At 34.6% G+C, this 22,691-nt stretch overlaps 2 protein-coding genes, 1 long non-coding RNA gene and 1 other non-coding gene across 4 annotated transcripts in view; 2 read left to right on the top strand and 2 right to left on the bottom strand.

Moving 5' to 3' along the window:
* LOC127859562 (uncharacterized) overlaps positions 1 to 695 on the top strand; it is a 145,943-nt gene extending 145,248 nt beyond the window's left edge. Inside the window, exon 3 of the long non-coding RNA XR_008039454.1 lies at positions 677 to 695. This is a non-coding gene — a long non-coding RNA (uncharacterized LOC127859562). The remainder of the gene's footprint in view (positions 1 to 676) is intronic.
* A 5,593-nt stretch (positions 696 to 6,288) lies between these two features.
* LOC127859534 (uncharacterized) lies at positions 6,289 to 9,568 on the bottom strand. The gene is made up of 2 exons (XM_052397044.1): positions 9,216 to 9,568; positions 6,289 to 6,728 (listed from the first exon to the last, which is right to left on the bottom strand). Exons 1-2 carry the CDS (start codon positions 9,445 to 9,447, stop codon positions 6,376 to 6,378), a joined length of 585 nt encoding a protein of 194 aa, XP_052253004.1. The 5' UTR covers positions 9,448 to 9,568; the 3' UTR covers positions 6,289 to 6,375.
* Positions 9,470 to 22,691, bottom strand: part of LOC127859743 (E3 ubiquitin-protein ligase TRIM33-like) — a 118,302-nt gene continuing 105,080 nt past the window's right edge. Inside the window, exons 3-4 of the mRNA XM_052397250.1 lie at positions 9,621 to 9,737; positions 9,470 to 9,483 (exon numbers count right to left, since the gene is read on the bottom strand). Of these exons, the coding sequence (XP_052253210.1) occupies positions 9,470 to 9,483; positions 9,621 to 9,737 (131 nt within the window). The remainder of the gene's footprint in view (positions 9,484 to 9,620; positions 9,738 to 22,691) is intronic.
* On the top strand, positions 17,761 to 17,865 carry LOC127861321 (U6 spliceosomal RNA). Its single transcript, XR_008040174.1, has one exon. It is a non-coding gene; the product is annotated as a U6 spliceosomal RNA (small nuclear RNA).

The following is a 22,691-nucleotide window of genomic DNA, read 5'->3' on the forward strand; positions in this document are numbered from 1 at the left end:
AAGAGTTTTTGTTAGTACTATACTGACTATAGTAAAGGTGGAATGATAGATCGTTTTAGGTGTCCTGCTTTTTGGTCAAATGTCCCGACAATTTTTTATGGAATGTCCCGCTTTGGACCTAAAAAAATATGGCATGTATGGTTAATGAAATACTCAGCTATGTGCTTTGAATATGTAAAAATCGTTATTTGGCGAAAGATATTATTTTATAACGCAGTCATGAAAACGGGCTATAAGCCAAATTAGAAGAATAGGCTAGCATGTTACGACGACAATGTATACGTTACATCACTTAAAACAACTAGAAAAATAGACGTCTTTGCAAGCACTCTCTTGCAGTTTGGAAGCACCAGAGATTCCGCTAAATGATGCAAATCCCGACATCATTATCAATTTGTGCCTGGTCATTTTGATGAACTCATACTTAAAATGTACACTTTATTTTATTGTGAAATCATTTGTAAATGAATTTGTTAAAAAAAAAACTACCGGGTACATGTCGCTGTTTATTTTGTTTGTTAACGAAATCGAAGCGTGACACTTAGCGCGAAATTTACGTCATTAGAAAATGCATTGTGGGAATGTATTGGTTAAAGTTTCTGGTGGTTAAATTCCACTGTGCGCGGTTAGGTTACTTTGCGGTATATCGTGTTTATACAATCGAGTTACCTTAAAGGTTACTAAACCTGAATAACCGCAAACTTACCAAGGTTTGAAAGTTACCGAGCGGTAACTTTAACAAGCGTTTACACAATTGGGTGCATAAAACAAAAGTAACTACCGGTATGTTACCAGTCATGTGACAGATTGCGTAACATTCAACCACACTGGCCCACAGCCGTATAACAAATGGTCTGACGAAAAGAAAAAGTATCACGACTCAATGAATGTGTTCAATCAATAAAGCAACTTGAGGGTAACTTTATAATATGGGTAGAAAGAAAAGAATTATTCATCTGTAAACTTGATTAATTTGTTAATAGGCCAATATTGGGATTTGATTTTTATTTTATTTTGGCAATGCAGCAGGTTTGAACAGCATTATAAAACTGTAAATACAGAAACCTCAAAATGCGTAATTTCAATAGGGGTCATCTACTGTCCAAGGCCAATGCACATGGGAAGTATCAAGCCAATCGGTAAATTCTTTGACATTTATTGATCGGAAACGATTTTTACACTCAGTGTGATAGTTACAGTACAGCCAACGCGGAACAAACATAATCTGCGGTCACGCCACGGCCAGAACGTTAGTATTCGGCAGCCCTGTCGTGGTTTCACGCGGCGTATCGCGAGGCATGCGGCATCAATCCGCGCAATGACGCGGAGTCTGTATTAACCTTCTCGTACTTTCGCGGCATGTGTAGTGACGAAACCTAGATTTACACTTCTTTCATAGTTATTATTTTAACGTTTTAAAAAGCGGATATGATTTTTATATGATGCTTTTTATACTATTTATATAATATCACATCCTCAAATATATTCGACACGTAATGGGCCTAAACAAATTATCGTTTAATTAATTACGCACAACTGTAAATGTTTTGTTCGATTCTCAAATGAGCATTATTCAATTTGTAATCCGAAACACGCTGCCGAATTTAATGCTAACGCGACAATTAAACAATTAAATTCTAGCGTCAAATAAACAGTGCTTTATCCTTTGTCTCAATAAAAAACAAATGCCAAAATTTATTTGACACTTTAAAAAAATGGCCAATGTTTGCATTTCTTGAAATTCATGAGAATTTTTATCTTAAATATAAACCAGAATTTGCTTTAAAACTGGAATATACAGGATTATCGGGTAATGAGTAGCAACAGGAAAAATAGTAAGTATGCAGTAATAGATACATTTAATTAATTATGATTTTAATATTATGATAATTGATCTTTTAAAATTTATTGACTAACTAATCATTTTTCAAAGATTTTTATTTGATGATGCCCATTGATTAGGCGTCATGTCGCAGATAGCGGCTTGCCTCGACGGACAGATGCGAAGCATCGTGGCGAAATTCGACATGCCGCCGCATACTGACACGGCTTCAACGGCCGACTCGGCATCGCCTTGTTGCACCTTAACTCCGTGGATTGCGAAATATGTTTGTTCCGCATTGGCTGTACTGTACCTTGACCATTGACCTAGTGATCCCAATTTGAATAGGGGTCATCTACTGTCCTAGGCCAATGCACATGTGAAGTATCAAGCCAATCGGTAAATTCGTTGACGAGTTATTGATCGGAAACGATTTTCACAATAAGTGTGATAGTGACCTTGACCTTTGACCTAGTGATCCCAATTTCAATATGGGTCATCTACTGCCCAAGGCCAATGCACATGTGAAGTATCAAGCCAATCAGTCAATTTGTTGACAAGTTATTGATCGGAAACGATTTTCACACTTAGTGTGATAGTGACCTTGACCTTTGACCTAGTGACCCCAATTTTAATAGGGTTCATCTACTGTCAACAGCCAATGCGCATGTAAAGTATCAAGCCAATCGGTCAATTTGTTGACGATTTATGGGTCGGAAACGAACTGGTCTACCAACAGACAGACCGACCGACAGACAGCAAAACAATATACTCCTTCTTCTTCAGAGAGGGGCATAATAATAAAATAAACAAACACAATCTTTCACTCATATTTTTTTCAAATCAGGATTAGGATTACACACTCGTCTTCTGCTTAATGAATTACTTTCATATTCATATTGACCAATCAAGGAATTGTACACAAACACATCGGAAAATTACCAATACTAAATTCCTTTTTTCCCCCAAAAAATTAGAAGTCCACAAATGTAAGTGTCCACGAAAAGATTATTCCCCCTCTGCAATACTTCTGACCTTCATGTTGTGATCTGGACCTTTAGTTTCAATGATTTGTCTACTTCTGAATTTGTTTCCATGACATTAATTTTTCATATACATCCTTTCATGGTTATAGGAGAGAACGACTGGGCCCACACCTTTGACCTTGTGCACATCTCTCATTGACTTCATTGACCTTAAATCGTCTTAACTTAATGTAAATGCTTCAAATGGTATAGGAGAGCTGAATCAGACACAACAATAGAGAGGCTATTATCATTAAAGTATGACTAGCTGAATCAGACACAACAATAGAGAGGCTATTATCATTAAAGTATGACTAGCTGAATCAGACACAACAATAGAGAGGCTATTATCATTAAAGTATGACTAGCTGAATCAGACACAACAATAGAGAGGCTATTATCATTAAAGTATGACTTGCTGAATCAGACACAACAATAGAGAGGCTATTATCATTAAAGTATGACTTTGACCTTAACCTGGCTTGACTGACTCATTTCTCATGCACTTCTTTTCATGACCTTAACATTTGATGTGAGTTTCTGGAAATTCATGATAGGGTAAAACAGTGTTACGAATACAACAAAAATTCAAATAAAGGAAATTACTTTAAATCCCTGTCCCACTTTGCAACCCAATATTATAGATACTTTCAAAATTACTATTTAAAGTCTGGAATGACTTTTCAATGAGTTATCTTTGGAATTATTATTTCACATAAACCTGAATACCCTATCCCCCTCTGGGACATAATTGGTTATTCATTACTCTGTATCATCTAGACGCTACATACAAAATTATCATAAGCATAGCAAGGGCCAAGTGATTGAAAACAATCATATAAATTATAAAATGATACAAATTAATTAAAAAATTCATTTAATGTGAAAACTATCCATTAATAATAGAATAGCAGATATTATTATTAATTAATAAGTTTTCCAAATAACAAGAGATTGCCAAGCAATATTGTCCCCTACCGGTGAAACTCCACCAATGTCAGTAAAAAAAATTATTTATTTTTTAAATATGTGTTGCCATAGCAACCAGAATTCTCCATATTGCCATCTAACCATGTTTTAAGTTTCATGAAAAAATATGAAGAACTTTTTAAAGTTATCGCAAGATCCAGAAAAGTGTGACGGACTGACAGACTGACTGACACACGGAGCGCAAACCATAAGTCCCCTTCGGTTTCACCGGAAGGGGACAATAAATTCTATCCGAGCCACTAAAATAGCAAACAGAAATAAATAGATTTATTGTTATACATGTAATAAATCACATTCTAAAAAGTGTCATTCAAGTAAAAAAAAACAATGTCTCTTATATTGATTTTTAAAATGCATAGTGTTCAAAGAACAAAGTTAAACATTATTTGTTATACACTTAAGACAGACTTCTAAGACTTACCAAGTTAGCAACAAACAACATTAAATAAAAAAAGAACAAGAGCACCGCATAACACGTGCCACGCTCGGCTGCGGGTGCAGTTTTGAACAAGAGCTGTCAGAAGACAGCACGCTGGACTTTTCGAGTGCTTGACAGTATAACGTAAGCCATCGTGGGGAAATTGTTCATATTCAATAAAGTCAAGGTAATATAGTTATATTCTAACTGAAAGAGGACCATAATTGAAACATATTGATCACTTATTTTTTAAAGAAGTGGTACATTATAGACGATTCTGAGTTCAGGTATAATTTCCACAATCTATTGAACATTTGTAAAGACATAAAACTAACTAATAAGATTATATTTCAAGTTTGATAGCAATAGCTTGGGTGGTATGGTTGGACGGTCTTTCAAAAGTAAAATAATAAAAATAAATATTTGTGGGTTTTTTACCATGTTTACAAAAAAATGTGGGGGGGGGAGGGGGTGAAGAGGGAGAATAATGTGGTGGTGTGGTCATTTATTAGATGATATTTCGAAAACAAGAAAAAAAGGAAAACAAAATTGGGGGGGGGGAAATCTGGGGGGGGCATGGGGGATGGTTTGGGTGGAGTCCATTGTGGTATGTCAGGTAAGTGTTGTTTTGTTAAAGTATGAATCAAATCTAATCCTAAATAAAGAAGTTATGGCAATTTAAGCATAATTCATTAATTGACCTTGAGATTCAATGTCATTCAAAGGTCAAGGTCAAATTCAACTTGCTAGGTACAGTACCCTCATGATAGTAAGACATTTTTTGAAGTTTGAAAGCAATAGCCTTGATACTTTAGAAGTAAAGTGCATCTAAACACAACATTTAACAAAATATTTAAAGTTACTAAGTCAAAAAAGGGCCATAATTCCGTCAAAATGCCAACCAGAGTTATGCAACTTGTCCTGTACAGTCCTCTTATGATAGTTAGCAAGTGTTCCAAGTCTGAAAGCAATAGCTATGATACTTTAGGAGTAAAATGGACCAATACACAAAACTTAACCAAATTTTCAATTTTCTAAGTATAACAGGGGCCATTATTCTGTCAAAATGCCAGTCAGAGTTACATAACTTTGCCTGCACAGTCCTCTTATGATAGTTAGTAAGTGTTGCAAGTATGAAAGCAATAGCTTTGATACTTTAGAAATAAAGTGGACATAAAAATTAACACAAAACTTAACAAAAAAAATAATTTTCGAAGTATTTCCGGGGCGAGTAGTATAGCTCTCATTTTTCTTCGAACAGTCGAGCGAATAAATCAAAGCTTGTCACAGTTTTTTTTTTGTTTTTTTTTTAAAGGTCACAGTGACCTTGACCTAGTGACCCAAAAATGGGTGCGGCATGTAGAACTCATCTAGGTGCAGCTACATGTGAAGTTTCAAAGTTGTAGGTTGAAGCACTTTGATTTTAGAGCCAATGTTCAAAACCTAAAAAAAATGTTAATTAAGGTTTTAGCACAACGCGGACAGCGGATGGCAGACGTCGGACGACGAGCTGGCTATGACAATACATCGGGTTTTCTCCGAAAACAGCCGAGCTAAAAACAACTTTAATTTTAGAACAAGAGATGTGTTTGTCAATAACACAATGCCTCCTACTGCGCCGCTTTGATTGATTGATTTTTTTTTTATTATTTGGCAGGTACAGATAATATCTCCCTTTAAAGCTTATTACTTCCCTATGATTTGTTCTTTTTTACCTTTGAACTTGACGGATGACCTTGACCTTTCACCACTCAAAATGTGCAGCTCCATGAGATGCACATGCATGCCAAATATCAAGTTGCTATTTGAAGCGACATAGAAGTTATGAGCATTTTTCGAAACCTAAACGAAAATTGTGACAGACAGACGGACGGACGGACAGTCCGATCACTATATGAACTCCTTCGGGGGCATAAAAATATGTGTATCCATATTTCAAAATTATTCTTGCAATTTAACATACACTATTACATAAACAGATATTGTTACTTTCATCACCTTATACTGCACATATACAAGTTGTACTAAAAAATATTGTTGCATTGTAATAAAACAATTATTTACAGCTATTGTAATTTATATCACTTATTATAGTACAAATAAGATACAGGTATAATAAGCTATTTCACTTTGTACACCAGGATCTTTTTGTGCCTAAACTGTCCCACAATAATGGAGTCAGTAATTCTGTTGTAGCAGACTGAATATGGACCCTTAAGTCCATCCCTCTGAGTAGCAAGAGTGGCCAGCTTCATACTACCCTTACTATCCACCTGTATGATATTTTTTGAATCCCATCCACACACTATCACCTGGCCTGCAGATGTCACGTGTAAACCAGTCAGAAATTTTACTGCAGGGTCCATGAAGGTGGCAAGGATTGAACCATCCTTGGCCAGAGTGAGCAGCTTGTGCTCGTAGGGGCTAGTGATATACAACTTGTCACCTGTAGGGCTCACTGCACAACGTGATACTGCGAAACAGAATACATCATTACAATCTTTTGACATAATTATGGGTGTAAATTACAAAACCATACAGTATAAATGTATGTCTGCAAAATTATGCCTGCAGTTATGTTTGTCACTTTTACTTTAGTTCAAAAACAACCAATAATGAAACTTTCATGTCTCGTTCTTTTTCACCAGTTACCAAAGAAGGATGTAAAAATTAAAACCACATACAAATATTTTTTTCATTTCCTATTTGTTGTGTTGTTATCAACAAAGTATTGTATGAAAAATATTGAAACAATTTCATTCATATAGCATATTACACTTGAATGTTTATTTGATAACAAAATATAACAAGAGTGCCAAACTGTCACAAGATACGCCCGTTCGAAGGTTTTGGACACCATGCTCAATGCTTGAAATGCACTTAATGACCTCGAGACCTAGTTATTGACCCGGCATGACCAATACTTGAGCTTGACCTAGATATCATTTAGATGTAACATCTGACTAAATTTGGTGAAGATCAGATGAAAACTACTTCAATTAGAGAGCTGACACTATGCTAAATGCTTGAAATGCACTATGTGACCTCATGACCTCGTTTTTGACCCGGCATGACCCACACTCGAACTTGACCTACATATCATCTAGACACAACTTCTGACCAAATTATGTGAAGATTAGGTGAAAACTACTTCAATTAGAGAGAGGACACCATGCTAAATGCTTGAAATGCACTAAGTAACCTTGTGACCTAGTTTTTGACCCGGCATGACCCATGTTTGAACTTAACCTACATATCATCTAGACACAACTTCTGACCAAATTTGGTGAAGATCGGGTGAAAACTACTTCAATAAGAGAGTGGACACCATGCATAATCCTTGAAATGCACTAAGTGACCCCGTGACCTAGTTTTTGACCCGGCATGACCCATATTTGAACTTGACCAAGATATTGTCTAGACACAACTTTTGACCAAGGTTGGTGAAGATCGGATGAAAAATATTTCAATTAGAGAGCGGATACTGCTGTGGACGCCGCCCGCCCGCCAAGGGTGACACTATTATACGTCCCGTTTTTAAAAACAAGCGTATAAAAAACAGGTCAGAAGAAGTGATTTTCACAGTAATGCACTTTCTTTTCATAAACCCTGTTGTGTAGTGACACTCAATATGCATTTTTATGCATCAGCATAAACAGTTTTAAGAGTAAAACTGAAAATGTTTGAGTCTCCAGGGATCGGGATAAAGGTGCGCAGTGCGTTCTTTTCCCATTAAACGAAAAACTGCGCATTATTTCCGTAATTCGATGCGCACCATTACGCAATGCAATGCCGGTTGCATAAATCTTTTCCATGTATAAGAAAAACTACTCTTACACAAATTATTTGTTGCTTACTCGACTTATGAGATCGTTCATGAAAAATAATCCAGGTAGAAAGATCCCCGCGTCGTCCCGGTAATGTATGCTAAAGTTGTTGTTGTCATGATTTACAACGCAAAACGCCTTATTTGAACTGACGCGAATTAATTTAATAATATTTTTCAACTTCGCTTTTGCTTTATTTTGATAATAAATCCAAAGTTTAAGGTTAGCAAGTGTTTTTTACTGGAATTGTAAACATAGTCAGTTAAAGTCTTTCAAAAATTTGCACTCAGTGTGAATTGGCAGTTTGACGTCATCAAAGGAAAGCAGCTTACTGTCTGAAGCAATAAAGCGACAAATTTCTCACCGACAAAATTGGCTTCCTTTGTCTAGCAATCAACATACGGAACCAATCGTGTGTTTGTTCCTCAATCGCAATAGTCCAATTTAATAATAGCACGTGCATAGCTCCACCTTTGAACCTTTTGCATTGAACGAGGTGGAGTTGAACGGATAATTGAGCAAGTGTTTTACGCAAGTTGAGTTCAGATTTGCAGAAATTACTCAGCCCTAAGAATTGAAATGACAAATACATTTATCAATGATTTTCCGAGATTTACCGATTAGTTCCGATTTACAAACTTTCTGAACAGTTCCTAACTATGCCTATGGCGTACGCCCGTGTTTACAAAATTCTTAAACACATATATCGTAAATAATGGCAGTGTTTTATTTGATTATTTTTAGTAATTATCAAATTCCAAGGTAATACTATTTTTCTCTACTATAATATCGGATTTGTTTAATATAATTAACATGTTAAACAATATAGTTGCGTGACAAACTTGGAAATAAATTTGATGGGGTCGCAATTTACCTGACACTCAGATTTTCCTATTGTCTGTAATTTTTACCCGAAATAAATCTTGAGAAGTGCCGATTCATTAATGCAAAGTGCCCACTCAACTTTGTAAGTGCCCATTGTTGTTTTCATACATGGGGCAGTAATCCCATCAAAGAAAAAAATATCCTGATCTCTGAGTCTCTTACTCCTGTAAAAATAACTTCTACATATGCTTAATGACTCTTTATAATACATTTCTTGTGTATAAAGACAAATCCTACATAATACCTACCTGTGTATTTATCTGATTTATCTTCGTGCAGTTTGCTGACAAGTGTACATGTATCACTCAGTTTGTACTTGAACAGAGCAGTGCCAGAGGTTACAAACAGGTCTCCCTTTTGGTAGACAATACTATTACAGTAATGTTGAAATTTAAGTATTCTGTCTTTCACCAGCTGGCTATTGTTGACTTTGATAAAAAGGATCTTTGAAGGAGGAAAACCATCACCGTGTGCGCCCATTGGACTAACAGCAATACCAAACTCACTGGGAGTGATCTGACAAATGCCCAGTGGCCAATTGAGCTGAGGATCAGATACACTACAGTGACTCACTACCTGGTACGTTTGGCTCAACAGCTTGACCTTATTATTAAACTGGTCTGTAACTAGGACCTGTCCACTAGAAAGAACACATATGTCTCCGATACTGCATTTGAATTCACCTTCTGTGCGTACATCATACTCAGACTTCCCGTCCATCCTAATTACTTTGTTTGGATTTTGTATCACTGTCAATGTCATCCCAAGACCTGACAACTTGGAAAGGTATTCCACAATTTTATTATTAGGCTGAAAAGATATTACAGATTTTATTTCAACAAAGTTCTCCTTCTGATATTTTTCAAACTGCTGAATTTTCTCCTTGCATTTAATGCTGGCTATAAGAGATAGTTCCTGCTTGTTTTTATCACCAATGTCGTGAATAGCTTCTCCAAGTTGTTTTAATTCATCTTGAAGAGTGGAACATTTGTCGATATCCCGATTAAGAGGGGCTTGCAGTTTGGTCAGTGTATCTTTCAATTCCTGCATTGCCTTTTGTTCAAGCTTGTTTAAGGCTGCAATTATTTTTTTACGATTTTCCTGTATTTTGTGTAACTGCTCATCATATGAACTTAGCAGAGTCTGAATGCTATCCTCCTGGTTTTCTTGAAGCTCCTTCAGTTTTGCCAAAGTAGTTTGGATAGTAACTGATACTTGTTTCAGGTCTGTGCGGGTATTTTTTACCAAGTCTGATAAAACAATCACCGTTTTGCATGTCCTGTAAAAAAAATCATATTGTTTTGATAAAAACAAATTTTTCATAAATTAAGCAAATTTTTAATTTTTACAACTTGATCATTTGCAAATCTGGAAATTTTAAGTAACACAAATCTTCATTGATTATCTTTATTAATTGTTTAATAAATGCAGGAAAATGATAACTTATATCATTTACCTCAAACTAGACTCAAGCGTGGTATAGTTTCATGTGTGTAGTCTTAAACCAAAGTTAGGTTTTAAGTGCATCAGACTATTAAAATTACCCACTTAAAAAGAAGTTCATCAATGAAATATTTGGTTATTGATAGCGCAAGAAATGGCGGTTTCTTCAAATAACATATTTATTATTCCTATTCTTTACACAAATTTTTTGGATAAGTATTAAAGTTCATTTCAAAGCAGTTTAAAACCATACACTTTCTGTCTTTAATGTTTTTATGACAAATGAGATAAAAAAAAATACCTGTGATTCAGAATAGCACATTTATTGCAGCACAGCTGGCTATGGTCTTCGCAAAACATTTCATTGTTTTCTTCTTTATGAACATCACATTTAAGAAGAAAATCTTCCATCTTCTTGGCAACTGGCCATTTCTTCATATCTCCTCTTCCATGAGGGGAATGTTGCGTATACAACTGGCTGTGCAAGTCAATACATTTCCTGCAGAAAAACTTCACGCAGGATTCGCAATAATAATCAGCTGATTCCTCTAGTTTCTTTTCTTCGCAGGTCGAACACAAGAAGTCTTGGACCATGTCAGATCCACTTTCAATGGTGGGTTGCGAAAAGGTTGCCATTTTGTTGACCACTGAAGCTTTTTATCTCTAAATCTTTGATTTTACTCAAATAATAAGGTATCTTGTCTTATTGATTGTCAACAAAACAAAACACACTAATTTAGCTATTGTCCAATGTTTATCAACAAGTGATGTCCAGCTTAACAAAGTCAAACACAAATCAACTTTAAGTTTGTTTGCAAGGTTTTAACTCGGCAACACCCAGAAACGGTGTGTAGAAATACCGAATTTCCCGTAATTACCGAAATCCCCCGAAATCCCCCGAAATCCCCAGAAATCCACAATAATATTTATTATTTATCAAAATACTGCGGATATTAAGATAGAATATTGCAAAATACAATCAATTCACTGATGAAAAATTGTTTTTATCCATGTTTGGTAGTGAAAAACTAAAATATATACATAATTATTGGGATTCCGAGTATGAATCCATAGTGCATGTTTTCACAAGCACGATGAGGTACAGAAATCCCCGCTGTAAAGCTCTTCAAGTGTCAAAAAATCATCTGTGTGGCTTTTTGATATTAGAAAGAAGAGGTACAGACAAAAACTTAACAACAATATCCCACTTCTTTTGAAAAATATTGACTTGTAGCGGAGATTTCGGTTATTCTACATTCGCCCACAGAGTACCGAAATCCCCCATATTTACATCTGGAAGTGTCAAAAATATCATTTGTATTCTTGGTTTTTGGTTTTGCTTGAATGTTTACGTGCAAAAAATAATATTAATGTTAATTATTAAGCACACTTGACAGCATAAGTTGCCTCTTAGGGGGGATTACGGTAATTCTACATTCGCCCGCCGAGTACCGAAATCCCCCATATTCACGCCTTACAGGGTCAATATGTCATCGGTATGATTGTTTCTTGGCATCGCATAACTGTTGATGTACAAATAATGATATTCATATTAATTTTTAAGCACTCTTGACACCATACGCTGCCTCTTAGCGGGGATTTTGGTAATTCTACACAAGAGCATAGACGCGAGCCGGTACCGAAATCCCCACTGTACAAACCTTCAAGAGTAAAAAAAAAATCATCATAGTGCTTACTTGTTGTAGAAATCGGTCAGACAGACAAAAAACTATCAACAATATCCCCTGGTGACTTCTGTTGAAAAAGTATCACTTAGGCCAGGGATTTCGGTAATTCTTCATTCGCCCGCCGAGTACCAAAATCCCCCATATTTGCGCCTTATAGGGTCAATATGTCATCGGTATGATTGTTTCTTGGCATCGCATAACTGTTAATGTACAATTTAACAAATAATGATATTAGTATTATTTTTAAGCACTCTTGACACCATACGCTGCCTCTTAGTGGGGATTTCGGTAATTCTACACAAGAGCATAGACGAGCGCCGGTACCGAAATCCCCACTGCAAGAGTAAAAAAAAATCATTATTGTGTTTACTTATTGTAAAAATCAGTCAGACAGACAAAAAACTATCAACAATATCCCCTGGTGACTTCTGTTGAAAAATTATCACTATATAATCCACCCCTTTTTTGTTTTTGTCGGCGATTATATGAGCCTTGTCATATATATAATTATATTCATGAGCGATTATATGATGCATGTGCGTAAAGTGTCGTCCCAGATAAAACTGTGCAGTCCGCACAGGCTAATCAGGGACGACACTTTCCGCGTAAACTTATTGTTAAGGAGGGACTTCCTTGAAACTAAAAATACCATAAAAGCGGAAAGTGTCGTCCCTTGCGGACTGCTGTCTGACCGATTTCTACAATAAGTAAGCACTATAATGATTTTTTTAACTCTTGCAGGTTTGTACAGTGGGGATTTCGGTACCGGCGCGCGTCTATGCTCTTGTGTAGAATTACCGAAATCCCCGCTAAGAGGCAGCGTATGGTGTCAGGAGTGCTTAAAAATAATACTAATATCATTATTTGTTAAATTGTACATAAACAGTTTTGCGATGCCAAGAAACAATCATACTGATGACATATTGACCCTATAAGGCGCAAATATGGGGGATTTCGGTACTCGGCGGGCGAATGTAGAATTACCGAAAATCCTGGCATAAGTGATAATTTTTCAACAGAAGTCACCAAAGGGGATATTGTTGATAGTTTTTTGTCTGTCTGACTGATTTCTACAATAAGTAAGCACTATAATGATTTTTTTTGGACTCTTGCAGGTTGGTACAGTTGGGATTTCGGTACCGGCGCGCGTCTATGCTCTTGTGTAGAATTACCGAAATCCCCGCTAAGAGGCAGCGTATGGTGTCAAGAGTGCTTAAAAAAAATAATTAATATCATTATTTGTTAAATTGTACATTAACAGTTGTGCGATGCCAGGAAACAATCATACCGATGGCATATTGACCCTGTAAGGCGTGAATATGGGGGATTTCGGTACTCGGCGGGCGAATGTAGAATTACCGAAATCCCTGGCCTAAGTGATACTTTTTCAACTGAATTCACCAAAGGGGATATTGTTGATAGTTTTTTGTCTGTCTGACTGATTTCTACAATAACTAAGCAATATAATTATTCTTTTGACTCTTGCAGGTTTGTACAGCGGGGATTTTGGTACCGGCGCGTGTCTATGCTCTTGTGTAGAATTACCGAAATCCCCGCTAAGAGGCAGCGTATGGTGTCAAGAGTGCTTAAAAATAATACTAATATCATTATTTGTTAAATTGTACATTAACAGTTATGCGATGCCAAGAAACAATCATACCGATGACATATTGACCCTGTAAGGCGTAAATTTGGGGGATTTCGGTACTCGGCGGGCGAATGTAGAATTACCGAAATCCCTGGCCTAAGTGATAATTTTTCAACAGAAGTCACCAGGGGATATTGTTGATACTTTTTTGTCTGTCTGACTGATTTCTACAATAAGTAAGCACAATAATGATTTTTTTTTACTCTTGCAGTGGGGATTTCGGTACCGGCGCTCGTCTATGCTCTTGTGTAGAATTACCGAAATCCCCACTAAGAGGCAGCGTATGGTGTCAAGAGTGCTTAAAAATAATACTAATATCATTATTTGTTAAATTGTACATTAACAGTTATGCGATGCCAAGAAACAATCATACCGATAAAATGATTTTTTTTATTCTTGAAGGTTTGTACAGTGGGGATTTCGGTACCGGCGCGCGTCTATGCTCTTGTGTAGAATTACCGAAATCCCCGCTAAGAGGCAGCGTATGGTGTCAAGAGTGCTTAAAAATTAATATTAATATCATTATTTGTACATCAACTGTTATGCGATGCCAAGAAACAATCATACCGATGACATATTGACCCTGTAAGGCGTAAATTTGGGGGATTTCGGTACTCGGCGGGCGAATGTAGAATTACCGAAATCCCTGGCCTAAGTGATAATTTTTCAACAGAAGTCACCAGGGGATATTGTTGATAGTTTTTTGTCTGTCTGACTGTCTGACTAGAATTACCGAAATCCCCCCTAAGAGGCAACTTATGCTGTCAAGTGTGCTTAATAATTAACATTAATATTATTTTTTTGCACGTAAACATTCAAGCAAAGCTAAAAACCAAGAATACAAATGATATTTTTGACTCTTTCAGATGTAAATATGGGGGATTTCGGTACTCTGTGGGCGAATGTAGAATAACCGAAATCCTCGCTACAAGTCAATATTTTTCAAAAGAAGTGGGATATTGTTGTTAAGTTTTTGTCTGTACCTCTTCTTTCTAATATCAAAAAGCCACCCAGATGATTTTTTGACACTTGAAGAGCTTTACAGCAGGGATTTCTGTACCTCATCGTGCTTGTGAAAACATGCACTATGGATTCATACTCGGAATCCCAATAATTATGTATATATTTTAGTTTTTCACTACCAAACATGGATAAAAACAATTTTTCACCAGTGAATTGATTATATTTTGCAATATTCTATCTTAATATCCGCAGTATTTTGATAAATAATAAATATTATTGGGGATTTTTGGGGATTTCGGTAAATACGGGGAATTTGGTATTTCTACACACCCGTTTTAACTCCAGTAAACAAAGTACTTGTGTCACCGGCATTCTATACATAGATGGTGACGTCACTACGTTATTGTCACCTCTATAGGTCACAATATACTAATTAGTTTCCCTATATAGTTCAATGTAAAAGCGACAACTTTGAGCGAAAATAAATGCAACATTTTGCACATAGAGACCCCCATAACCATACCTTTTCTTAAAGGCCATTCTAAGCGGAATCGATTTATGCAATAAAAAAGATATGTCATGTTCAAACCAAAAAAGAACTTGACGCTAATCAAAATCGACTGTTTTTGCATCTTTTTTTTCGGCCGTTTCTTAGTGGAATGTAACCTTTTTCAGTGCAAGGCTTTACTAAAGTCTCCAAGTTTATCATATTTCAGGGTTTCGGTCGTGAACACCTATTTATGCCCTACCATTATCTCCGAAAGATAAAACCCGAACAATAGTTTAAGATGTAAAACATGCCTTCGAGTCAACTATGATATTTTTTAGAGAGTACAGCCCTTCATGAAACGAGTATTTAGTATATTGTAACCTATACTTAGACGCATCACGCACCTCCATTTGGAGGCATTTATGACTACGACACAAAGAAGTCCGCGGATGAATGAAGAATTTGCTTTATAAGTAAACATTCATGTTATGATTTAAAAGTTATGTATTATTTTGTTCAGTCTTACGGTCTTATGTTAGTATCAATTATAATTTTCGTTAGTTTTAAACAATTTCGCTCTTTATTCATTTTTTTAAAAACAGAACTTTCACTTTCGGTTGTATAACAACATGTATCCTTTATTGACGAAAGTTTGCAATGAAATAGCGTTTTCAAAACCGCTTAAAAAGTTTCAGAAGGTGTGTCTGATGCATGTTTTGAATAGACACAATGTCATAGCTATATTGCCGACTAGTATAAGAACAATTTGATATTTCAAGTGGCTCCATTTGCATTCCAAGAGAAGTTCAAATTGACTTGTTCAGTTTGTTAAATTTTGACACCCTTATTATATATTTTTTATAAGTGCCTCATAGATTTATTTCTTTAAATAATTGAAATCATTGAAAAATTTAGTAAAAGCACAGCATTGATGTTCTATGATGGTCATTTTTAGTGGAATTGTATGTTACAAATTACAATAAAACAATTATAACTATTGTATTAATGAATTTAGATAAGGTGTCATTTTTAAATGGGGTAGTAATTCATTATATGAGATCAGCACATTATATAGTTGAAAAATAAATAACACTTTAATGACTTACCATAGTGAAATAAAGTATAATAGAATATGTTGCAGGTCACAAAATGTAAAACTGAAGTTCAAACTCAGAAGAAGCTTTACAAATATTTTACACTGACAACACTGTTGATTTTCAAAAAAAAATCCTTCCTATCTTCCTGTCCTAGTTTTTTGGGGAAAATTTTAATATTATTAATATCATTGAGTTAAATTATTAAAATATCAATATGTTTTGATTACATTAGCTAATTATAGTATTATATTATTAATAATGAAATACTTTGCGAGGAAAGTCCAATTCTGTTTTAATTAGTCTTAATTAGCTACTAGTAAAATTGAAAATATCAGTGACATCCAATAATTGGATTATATGCGTGTGAATGCATATGTTTTTTGACAGTTACATTGTACCCTTATATAATTGTATAACAACAAATAACTATAGTTCCACAACCCAGCCCAAGTTTACACCAACTGAATTAATTCATCAATTGATCCTATTTAATTATATTAAAAACAACATGTGTAAGATTTTGAGAATATCCCATGTATTCCTCTAGTATTCCTTTAGTACACCCAGGGTTGGCACCAATCGACCGCCCCCGGTTTTAACCGGCGGTTTTAACCGGTTAAAACCGCCCCGGTCAATACTCCCAAATTTGTCATTACTGGTCAATACTGGTCGATTGAACTTTACCCCCAATTTTGATTAATATTCCATGCTTAATTAACAATATTGATAATATAAATTAAACAGACATGTTGCCAATAATGTCTTAAGCTATTAATACCCACTATTTTATACCTGTTCATGCAAATAAGTCAAAGTTGGTCAACTGGATTTTTCTGGTTGATTGATTTTTTTTCAATTCTAATGAATCATGAATGCTCAGAAAATTATGTGCTTGATTCAACACGAACCTGTCAATTACTGTGTATTAGTTTTTCCTCATGCCCCACTGTCCCCAGTCTTCTCACAGTCTTCTCACCTATACAGGTTAGGGCATCCAAAACTGATAATAGGGCCTTAAATGGCACCTTCTTGACACAACCCTTACTTGTCATGTATTCTTGCCTGGATTTCTTTAAGTACTTTTTAAACAAAATAGTGAAAAAATATTTCATTCTCCATTGATATAAAAATTAAAAAAACCAAAAACATAATTAGAAATAATTATTAAAAGAAAGTAGAGTAGACCCACAATTGGTAAACATTATTTGTTGGCAAAATCAAGAACTTTGATTGCTTATTCATTTGAAGACCAATTAAACTTTAAAATATGAAAACCCTCTTTATACAGAAAGGAGACAAGTTAGAAGTAACTATTAAATTAATAGCAAGTTATCTCCTTTTGTGTGAGTGAAATGAAATAGCCTAAGGGCAGATTTGCTTCATTGTCACTTTCAGAGACATAACACTGCATGCATATTATTACCAATTAAGGCTTAGGGGGCAGATTTATGACCCTAGAAACCACACTGCTTCGGCAGTACATATACTAAAATTGGAACGATACAGAGAAGATTAGCATGGCCCCTGCGCAAGGATGACACGCAAATTCGTGAAGCGTTCCATATTTTTTTGTTACACATGGTTTGGGTTTAACCGTAATAATATACATATAAGAGCTAAATCTGGATCGGGTGGAATTGGTTTTTTCATAAGAAACTCTGTTTTAAACATGTTTGATATTTCCATTGAAGATAATACTGTTGAAGGGATTTTCTGGTTAAGGATGTGTAACAAGCAAGATAAAACGTTAATATTTCCCTGTGTATGTTACCTTCCTCCGCAAAATTCGTCCAGATATTATGATGTTAACAATTTTTATGATACATTATTGTCTAATGTGTATTTATTACAATCAGTTGGAAAAATTTTCATATGCGGAGACTTTAATAGTCGAATAGGCGATTTAGATGATCATATAGCTGGTATCGATTGTCTTCCTGCTAGAGATGTCAAAGATTTTAATACAAATGCTTATGGTGAGCGTTTAATAGATTTTTTAATAAATACAAATATGTGTGTCTTAAACGGACGAAATATGGTAAACAATGATTTCACATCTGTTTCAACAAAAGGTGTATCAGTTGTTGATTATTGTATTATACCACATGATGCCATTGAAAATTTTGTAGATTTTTCGGTTACATTGACATCAAATGTTATAAATAAATGTGGTAATATTGCTGAACTTGCACCAACATGTATACCTGATCACTCACTTTTGTCCTGGAAAATGCAATGTTATAGCTCTATACCTATATATGAACATGTTGACAATAATGTCTCAAGTTCTTATGTCAAGTTTGATAGAACTTATTTTGATGGCTCATTTTTGAGCAATACTGATATTTTATATGATGTTAATAGAACTATAGATAATTTAGAACAAGGTTTTAGAACCCAATATGATATTGATAAAGCATATGACAGTTGGTGTGATATTTTAAAAATGTCTATGTACTCTAATATACCGTATAAAACTATACAGATTAAGTCTAATTCTTGTTCAAGAAAATACAAGCCAGGTAAACCTTGGTGGAATGACCAGTTAACAACTATGTGGGATAACTTGTCACAAGCTGAAAAGCGCTGGCTACGCTGTAACAGTAAAAGTGATAAAGTTTATTTTAAAGCAGAATTTGTTAAACTTCGCAAAATATTTGATACAGAGGTACAGAAGTCTAAGAGGCGTCATTGGTATAATATCCAGAATGATTTACTTAACGAGTGCAATGTGGATCAATCCAGGTTTTGGAAGTCAATTTGCAGGATCGGTATTGGACAGTCTAATACAAAGAAGATTCCTAACGAGGTTATACTAGATGACGGCTCTTTGTCTTCTGATGTAGATGTAGTCATGTCCAAATGGAAATTAGAGTTTAGCTCTTTGTTCAATAACCCTAAGTCTGATTGTAATACAGATCATAGTTTTGTTAATGTAGATGAGTCCAATCTTAGTTACAATAATGATATATCTGTTTTAGAAGTTAAGAAGGCTATTGATTGTGCTAAGAAGGGTAAAGCAAATGGTATAGATGAAATTCCTACAGAAGCGTTGCAAAATGATACATCGGTTATGTTTTTACACTCTCTGTTTAATATTTGCTTTAGTAATAGCACTGTGCCGTCTGTATGGGGAAAATGCATAATTAACCCTATTAAAAAGTCATCTTCTTTAGACCCTAGAGACCCTTTATCATATAGAGGTATATCCTTGTCCTGTTCTGCTTATAAACTGTATTGTTCTATTTTAAATGAAAGATTAAGAAAGTGGGCCGAAGATAACAATATTATTATTGATGAGCAAAATGGGTTTCGAAGAAAAAGAAGTACTATTGACCATGTTTCTACATTAACAAGTATAATTGATACTAGAAAGAAGAAAAGGCAATCTACTTTTTGTAGTTTTATTGATTTTAAAAAAGCTTATGATTATATAAATCGTGATATGCTCTGGAAGAAAATGTTTAATATTGGTGTAAAAGGAAAAATATTAACTGCTGTACAGTCCTTATATACATCCATATCTTCATCTGTTAGAGTTAATATGTTAAATACTGAATGGTTTCCTGTTAAATCTGGTTTAAGGCAGAGATGTATATTATCTCCTCTGTTATTTAACATGTATATCAATGATCTTGCTTTATATTTGAAAGCTTTAGATATGGGTGTAGAGTATGGGAATGAAAAACTTCGCATTCTATTGTACGCGGATGATATTGTGTTGATAGCAGAGAATGAACATGATTTACAGCTCTCGTTAAATGCATTGAATGACTGGTGTAATATTAATGATATGTACCTAAATTGTAACAAAAGTAAAATTGTGCATTTTCGACCTAAATCTGTTTGTAAAACTATAATACAGTTTACATGTGGCAATGATATACTTATGACTGTTGATCGATATCTGTATCTAGGTTTAGTTCTTCATGAACATTTGGATTATATTATTATGGCAAAGGTTGTAGCTCAGAGTGCAAGCCGTGCACTTGGTCTGTTGATTGCAAAATGCAAATCAGTTGGTGGACTTCCATTTAATGTTTTTACACACCTATACGATAGTTGCGTTTGGCCTATTATTAGTTATGGAGCTGCCATTTGGGGCTACCATTCTTATTCGTGTATCAATGCTGTTCAATATCGAGCGATGAGGTTCTTTTTGGGCGTCGGAAGATATACTCCCAACATTGCAGTCTCGGGTGATATGGGGTGGGTGCCTCCGGAAATTAGGCAATGGAAGTCCATTTCTTTGTATTGGGCACGTCTATCAACAATGCATGATGTTAGAATGAATAAGCGTGTTGCACTCTGGGCTAAGTCTTCAGCCGGAAGGTCTTGTAGAAATTGGTATTATATTGTCACTGATATGTTTAATACAAATGGATTACAACAATACATAAATATCGAGTCAGCTTTACCGAAACATGCCTTATTGAATGGAATAATGAATGTTTTATTTGATAAATTTAAGATAGACTGGTATCAATCTCTAAATAGTGTCACGGGTCCTTCCGGTCGAGGCAGAAATAAGTTGCGTACATATCGCCTATTTAAGGACGGTTTTAATACGGAATCTTATTGTCAGCTTATAATGTCTCCGTATCATCGGGCTGCATTTAGTAAATTCCGTTGTGGTGTAGCACCTCTGCGAATAGAAACCGGGCGATACGAGCGGCTGGACATACTAGACCGGAAGTGCCCCTTTTGCGATAATGTGGAGGATGAGAGCCATGTTATTCTTGATTGTTACTTGTATCATGACTTAAGACATATGTTATTTGACAAAGCTGTAAGTGTAAATCCTAACTTTCTATCTATGTCTAAAAACGATCAGTTAGTTTTTCTCTTCACAACCCCATTAATGATAAGAAGTTGTGCCAAAACCTGTTATGATATTTTAAAACGTCGTCTTTTATATGCTTGTAAATAATGTCTTTTCGCTGTTTTTAAGTAACAATAATGTATTTTAGAGGCTTCTAAGAAGTTGTTACTAATCAGGTCATCTACGATCTGATCGGGGTGATACATGTTCTCGATTTTCTAACAATTTCTTTATTGCGCAGCAGTGCTCGTATTTGAACTCATTTTTATTTTTTTTTTAAATTATTTTTACGATGTTTAGGATTAGTAACAGCCTCTTAGGTTTATCATGTAATATAGAACTGTTTTGTACAGAGTTGGAACGCTGGTGATTTTATACATGTATATATATGGTTTTATATGATTAGAATGCAAAAGTCTCTGATATTTCTTATTTAGAAAGGTTACATACAATTGTCTATTGTATATATATAAGTGAATGTTTGTATTGTTGTATTGTATGTAATTGAGACTATAATAAAGAAAGAATAATTCTAGTTCTGTTTGTCATTCTGCCTATCAAATAGATATATCAATAGATCAGTGAAATGATTTATTATGGTTGTTTTTAGGGAAGCCTCAAACAAATTTTACCAATTAAATAGATCTAGTTAGAATTGTTTTTATAAGTACCTGAATTTTTTCTTTCATTTATTGAGATCCTTGAAAAATTGAGTAAAAACACAGCTTTGATGTTCTTTGATGGTCATTTAAAGTGGAATAGATGTGATTTTTAATGAAGAATAATAACTATATCCAAGTTTTAACTGAAACACAAATTATTTTGACTAAATAAATATCATATTGGGATATTTATTTTGAGACAAGTAAATAAAATTGTTATGTAACATTTAAATTATTATATCCCAATACAGCTAGTATGAACATTTTACATTGATTTGTAGTACTCAGGTGTTACCTCTCAAAAATATTCTTTAAAAATTAAAGGAAACTCAACGATGAAAATATTTTCAAAACCAGGCAAATAATAGAAAAGTTATGTTTTCACTAATATTAAGTAACAACACACACCTACCATTGAACAATATATCAGGCACTTATGGTGCAATATACAAGCGTTAATTGGATTAGCAAGTGTATATAACAAGATAACAGCTATTGTATAAAGGGGTACTTATGGTGCAATATACAGGCCCATTAATCAGCATTGATGAGATTAGGTGACATCTTTGAAGGTGGATAGTCATTCATAAGATGAGATTAGCACATTATCATACAAAAACATTTTTATATAGTTTATCACTGTTTTAATTATTATTAATAAATTGCTTTAAATTTCCTTTTTTTAATTCATAAAGTTATTAATTTTTCCTTAAATTCCACAAATTCATTTAATAAAAAAGGGTAATTGTGTTTTGTGTTTCTTATATCAATGAGTTTTTATTACATTTGCTAATAAATTATATTATTAATAATGAAATAATGTGCAAGGAAAGTTCAATTCTGTTTTAATAAGTCTAAATGAGTTATTAGTAAAAAATAAAATATCAGTGACGTCCAATAATTTGATAATA

The sequence above is a fragment of the Dreissena polymorpha genome, chromosome 15 (genome assembly GCF_020536995.1).
Source record: "Dreissena polymorpha isolate Duluth1 chromosome 15, UMN_Dpol_1.0, whole genome shotgun sequence".
NCBI classification, from domain to species: domain Eukaryota; kingdom Metazoa; phylum Mollusca; class Bivalvia; order Myida; family Dreissenidae; genus Dreissena; species Dreissena polymorpha.